Source organism: Cyanistes caeruleus, chromosome 6, assembly GCF_971803275.1.
Source record: "Cyanistes caeruleus chromosome 6, bCyaCae1.hap1.1, whole genome shotgun sequence".
In the NCBI taxonomy this organism is placed as follows: domain Eukaryota; kingdom Metazoa; phylum Chordata; class Aves; order Passeriformes; family Paridae; genus Cyanistes; species Cyanistes caeruleus.
In genome coordinates, this window is record NC_141706.1 from 46,944,051 (window position 1) to 46,950,050 (window position 6,000).

Genomic DNA, 6,000 nt, shown 5'->3' on the forward strand with positions numbered 1-6,000 from the left:
TGGAACAAAACACACAACAGTTTGCAGAGTTAGTAAAATAAAAGTGTCCTTCTCTACTGAAAATGAGATTTTGAGTAGGAGAACAAGAGCAGAGTGCTATGTGAGATGGAAAAGACGAAAGAACAGAGATAGGAAGAAACCCAAGAGCAAGATAAACAGTTTCCACAGTTCTTTTGGCCTCAATGGTTATGGGGATCTGCTGTCCTAGGTGCTAATCAGTGGTGCAGTAAATGGCAACTTCTAGTTCCAAACCCTTGCTCCTTAGGGCTACATGTTCTGTCCTGTGTATGTATAGCTGCAGTATTTATATGCTTTTTCACTCCTTACATCTCCAGATACTTTTCTTTTGAGTATTCTTTATTCTGTGTTAAGGTAGTAATATCTATTTTTACAGGTAGCTGTTCTGTACCCCTATTCCATAAGCATCTTGCCCACTGAACCAAAGAAACACTGTGTCAGAGTAGGTAATTGAATCATATCTCCCAGTCTCAGTGTCCTAATCAGTGGGTAATACCAGCTTTTGGTTAAGTTCTGAGTCTTTTACTGGGGAAATAGACTTCAGCAAAGCATGTTGGTGTTTGCCAGTTCAGAACTTACGAGATTTGTGGAAAGGATATGGATTTCAGATGACTTAATATAGTACTAAAAAAATAAGATGTATTTGTGGTAGCTAAAAACTGTGTCTTCAACAGGCCTCCAGTTATGTTCCAAGTTGTAAGGAATTGAAAAAGCAGCTGACAATATATTCGTGTAATTGTAGTGGTGATGGCTTAAATATATGAAGAAGTGAGATTTTGCTTTAGAAAGAAATAGTGTGACTTACTAGACCATTTAATGTCTTTGGAGAAAAGCAATCGTGTTTTTGGCCAGAAGATCTCATGAAGATCTGTATTAAGGTGTTGGAGGAAAAAGAGGTAATGTCATGTAAAAATGGATGTTTTCCCCTATATTCCAGAGCATGACTTGTGGGAGGGAATAAAGCCTTGGGCATTGTTCTTGAAATAAAATGCATTTAAGGTTTATCAGTGGACACTTTCACCAGAGGTACAGAGTTAAACTCTTCTGGGCTTACCACAAGCTTTTCTCCTTGCATTGGTTAATATTCAGCTTTTTTTTTTTTTTTTTTTCTGCTTCATAGTTTTAAATTTACTGAAACTCTGTATTGTACTTCAAATTACAAGACTTCCTGAACAGCTGTTGTGTATCTTAAATAACCATTTCAAGGTCTTGCTATAAGAATAGATTTGAGAAGATTTGAGTTGCTACCTTTCAACAAAGTGGGAGCCTGCATTGTTCCTAAAATGTCTGTGCAGTCTTTCCTTGGCTCTTAAGATATTTCATAACAGAAAGCTTAATTATTTTTTGGCTTTCCTGAGCACTTGTAGTTTGACCCCAAGTCTGGGTCAAACTTTTTAATGAACATTTTATGATATAATCTTGCACTGTAATCCTCACTTAGGAAAGCATATATAAATTCAGATTGAATTGTTTTTAAATGTATCTGCTGTTGCATAGTAAAAGGATTATGGATTACAACTTTATTTCCAGCATTATGCTCCACTGTCAGAGAAGGGTGAGTTTGATAGAAAAATCTTATTAACACGTTAATTGGACAGTATATATCAAATGTGGAAAAATGGCACAGTCCACCTGTTTGTTTTTATCATCTTCTACAATGCTTTTGTAAGACTTGTGGTTTTTCCCTGTTTGTGCTTCTCAGGGGAGTTCATCACAGCTCCAGTCTTGGACTGTGCAGCCATCCTTTGAAGTGATTCCAGCTCAGCCACAGCTAGTGTTTCTTCGTCCATCAATCCCACCTCCCATTAATCCTCACGCTGTTGGGAAAAAGAGAAATGACTCCACTAATTACCTGCCCATCCTGAATTCTTTTCCCAAAATAGCACCACATCCCTGCAAAAGAGATCACTCCTTTGATCTAGAAGAATGTCAGGAAACCACTTGCCATAAACGACTCTGCACAGAAGCACCCAAGATGGAGACTTCTCCTGTACTGATGAGTACAGGCTTGCCTACTAGTCCTTTTTCCCACCTACCAGTTAGCTTTAAGACCCCTCAGGATTCTAACCAGCAAAGTTCTTCAGCTCTAGTGACAAGTGGAAAACTGTCAGCTCTTCCTGGTTTTCATCATGTTTCCAGTGATGCTCAGAAAGTGCCAGGTTTGACTCCCCTTTTGCCTTTTGGAACTCTGCAGGCAACAAAGTGCACCCTTCATGAGAGCGAGAGTGCATCACAGACTACAATGCCTTCTGGAGCGTGGAGCCCTCCATTGATACCAGAAGAGATTTGCACTGCCCCTGAGCTGCTCTTGCAACAGCAAAGCAAGTGCAGACGCTTTCAGAATACACTTGTTGTGCTACGCAGGTCAGGGTTGCTGGAGATCACTTTAAAAACCAAGGAGCTCATTCATCAGAACCAGGTGACGCAGGCTGAGCTGGACCGGCTGAAGCACCAAACACAGCTTTTTATAGAGGCAATAAAGAACAATGCTCCACAGTCATGGGCAGAGCTAGAAGCATCTCTAACAGGATCTGATAAAGCTGATAGCAACCTTGAAGACCCCACTTATCCCAACATGTAGTAAAAATGTGCATAGGTGTTGGTCAAGTTATTTCTGTGCCTCCTTTTTCCTGTCTTAAACTTCTATTTTGAGCATTTTTTGAGTCCAAGATTTGCAAAGTTGCATTGCCATTAATGGTTTGTCTTCAGAGCCAACTGTGGAGCTGGAATAGCATGGTAGGTTCTAGACAGAATGGGTACTTAGTACTGCAGTGTGACCTTGAATTTTGTGCTAACTCTATGTAATTCCTTGGACTGAAGAAGTTTGTATGTGCTCTTCTGGTCTGTTCCCATTCTTGAAGTAAAGACAGTAATTTGCAGCATTCTGTTAGCATTCCCATCTTCAGATGGTTGTTTCTGAGAGGGCAGCAGCAGAACAGGTGCCACTGTTGGGCCATCACCAGTTTCAGGTAGATGAAGGGAGTTGGTGTGTGGTGAAGTCCTTCTCCCATGCCGTTCCTTCTTTTTTTATGTAGAGTAATCTGATGAATGTAGTGAGGGTGGGAGGTGTGTCAGCTTAGATAAACTTGCTAAAAATTTTATCTACCTAAGTTTGAACTTCAAAAAACAATCTCTAAAACATTTTTTTTTTCTTCATATTGACTGACAGCATTCCTAGGCTGCTTGCCTTGAGATATTGCTAACACCACAGTATCCATAAGATACTGACCTTGCTAGTGGAGAGCCACAGTAGTTATGTTACAAAAACTGATTTACAGACATTTATTTCATTGCAGTTTTCTAGACAGTTAACTACATCATTCCCTACAATCTGAAGGGATTTTTTCCAGAGGCAGTTTGTGTAGAAAATTGAGAGCAGCTTTGTCTAAGAACATTAAGGAATCTGAATCGTCTGTGATATGTTCCTTTCTGTGTGACAGTATTTTCAAAAACTCGTGCAATCTAGGTGACTAGGTATTTGATTCTTTTTATCATCTGTTTCAGATTGTAAAAAAAAAAGAAACTTGAAAGTAGACTGGATGTCTTGCTAATTTGTGATGAGACAGTCATGCAGACTTTACATTTTCTGATGCCTCTAGGAATCAGTATTGCAGGAGACTGTAGAGAATACTTTTACAGTCCTTCCTGAAATAGGTGGATTAGAGAAATTGTAAAGGACTTCTCTCTTGTAAGGGATTTCACCCTTTTTACATTGGTGAAAAGATGCTTTACATGTCTTACGAAGTTGAGGCATGTGAGTCTTGTTTGTAAAACCATGGGCCTGGAAAGAAACATTGTGGCAGGGTTTGCTCTAGTGGAGCTGTAGCAAACTAGTAGCCATGCCTTTCATGGGATCCTGCCTACCTGCTGAAGACTGGTACAGTATGTGGGAATTGCTTAGAAGTGTTGGTAGACTGTTCTGGCATTTAGTTGTTTTAATATACCTGATATAGTTGTGATACTACCATGTCTCATAACTTGCAGCCTGGCGATATTGGAACTCAGCCAGCAAACTCAGGAGGAGTATTTTCCCTACTTTTCCTAAAGTTCTTATTCTACCTATTAAATAGGAGAATTTGAAGTTCAGAATATGTATTTTTAGGATGCAATTGTCCTAGAAAACAAGATGATGGGCTCAGGGTACCTTGAGATGAAAGGGAGGCAGAAAAAATGAAGTCCAATTGTAGCTGTTTGAGACAAGGAAAAATGAGTCTCCCAGTGACCTTCTCCATTCTATTTCCACTGCTCTAATAGAGTATAAAGGAATGAAAAACTTGTTTTGCAGGGCAGTACCCTCTGACTGAAGGAGGCTTAGCTGGTGGAAATCTCTTGCAGTCCTTATAGTACCACATGTACTTTTTGCCTGACAGTATGGAGGGTGGGCTGAAGTGGGTGTGCTTACAGCTAATGGGCCTTTCAGCTGGTGTAATTTGTATAAATACATGTTCAATAAATCTGCGAATAAAGTCCAGCAGCTGGTTAGAAATCTCCTACTGGGCATCAGTCCAGACTTAAATACTATTTACTGAACTAGAAAAATCCACTCTGGAACTCATACTTAAATCGGGGGCTCTTTAGGAAGCATATCCCTAGATAATGGGAAACCTTAACATCTATTAAAAAAAGGATGTTGAAGGTCTCTGGTGATAAATATGTCATCAGGTACCATTCTGTTCAGTTTTATTAGTTGCCTTTTTTTCTGGGAGCCCTGATAAAGCTTTAAAACAATAAGGGTTTTCCTTTCTTGGCTGCAATGTAATAAAATAGGTTAGCTTGGAAATGCATTTGGAAAATTAGTTGACTACATCGGGACAAGGATAAGTCCAGATTCTGGGCAGGATCTGAAACTGGTCCAGTGGATTTGAACAGAAATATTAGCCTCCAAACTGAGCAGTGAGCTCACAGGTTTGTTTGGTTGTTTTTTGTTTTAATCTTTGAAACAGCAAGACTTGGTATTAAGAAGTTAGCTGAAGACAGCTGCCTTTATCTAATCAGATGGCCTGCTGCAGCTTCAGCTGTTGCTGACAACTTACAAGTGGGTAGCTTGATGGGTCAGACAGACTGGTTTTTGTATTAAGTTTTAATAAATGTTGGTATTTTTGATTACTTTTACTATGTCTTTTTGAAATTCTACTGTTCTAGTTGGAATGTAAATATTTTCTGTACTTTCAAAGCCCGTTGCTAGCTCTGAATACAGTAGCCTAACACCTCTGTTATAGAACATGACCTTTTTGCTAAAACTTTACAGAAATTGACTGTGAAATATGAATGAAATAAAGTATATACTTGAAAAGTTTGTGGATTATTTAGTGCTGTTGAACTGCAAAGTCCCTTGTTCCAAAGCCTGCTTTAAATATAGCTCCACAGCAACATGTTGCCCATGTGGGAAAGCGCAGATACAAAAGTGATACTATGATGTATGTCTCTGAAGAGAGTCTTGTGAGCTTTAACAGTATCTATGAATTAAAGGGTCTCTGGGGGGCGCATGCATAGAAATGGGCTGTACAGAACTCTAAAAATACTTTGTCGTGGGTGACCGCTGCCATAGATCTGTCATGAGCAACCTGGAAGGATTTTTCCATCTCTGAGCTGTTGTCTCCATGATGACTGTACATTATGCTCACCGTCTGTGCAGGGTGAACTCCTACACTGTGTCTTAATCCTGTCAGCTGGGTATGCAGAAGTTTGAAATTGTGAAGTAAGAATCTTGGCTACTGAAAAAATTACTGGAGTAAAAAAATGTAACACTCTTGAAGAAGATTCTCCAACTAAATCTGTATAGCAGCTTTTCACCAAAACACATTTCTTCAAAATGTGGCTGTCTTTACATGGTCTTCCTTTTGTTCAGACATGACTCTTGCAGGGAGAACTAGGCAGTCATGCCCGAGAGATTCTGGTCAAAGCTCTTACTTGGCACCAGACAAGACAACTTTAATCTCATTGCCTTATATCCAAAAAGGAGTGCCATCAATTGGAATAATT

At 39.5% G+C, this 6,000-nt stretch overlaps 1 protein-coding gene across 11 annotated transcripts in view; it reads left to right on the forward strand.

Moving 5' to 3' along the window:
• Nucleotides 1-5,311, forward strand: part of CIPC (CLOCK interacting pacemaker) — a 10,833-nt gene extending 5,522 nt beyond the window's left edge. For 7 of the 11 annotated variants that reach the window (XM_023927777.2, XM_086893447.1, XM_086893446.1 and 4 more), the window contains one exon: nt 1,721-5,311. In XM_023927777.2, the coding sequence (XP_023783545.1) occupies nt 1,721-2,599 (879 nt within the window). In that variant the 3' untranslated portion in view covers nt 2,600-5,311. Of the gene's footprint in view, nt 1-851; nt 915-1,720 lie in introns of all 11 variants that reach the window. The other 4 variants (XM_086893441.1, XM_086893442.1, XM_086893443.1 and 1 more) reach the window with 1 other exon arrangement.
• The last annotated feature ends 689 nt before the right edge of the window (nt 5,312-6,000 follow it).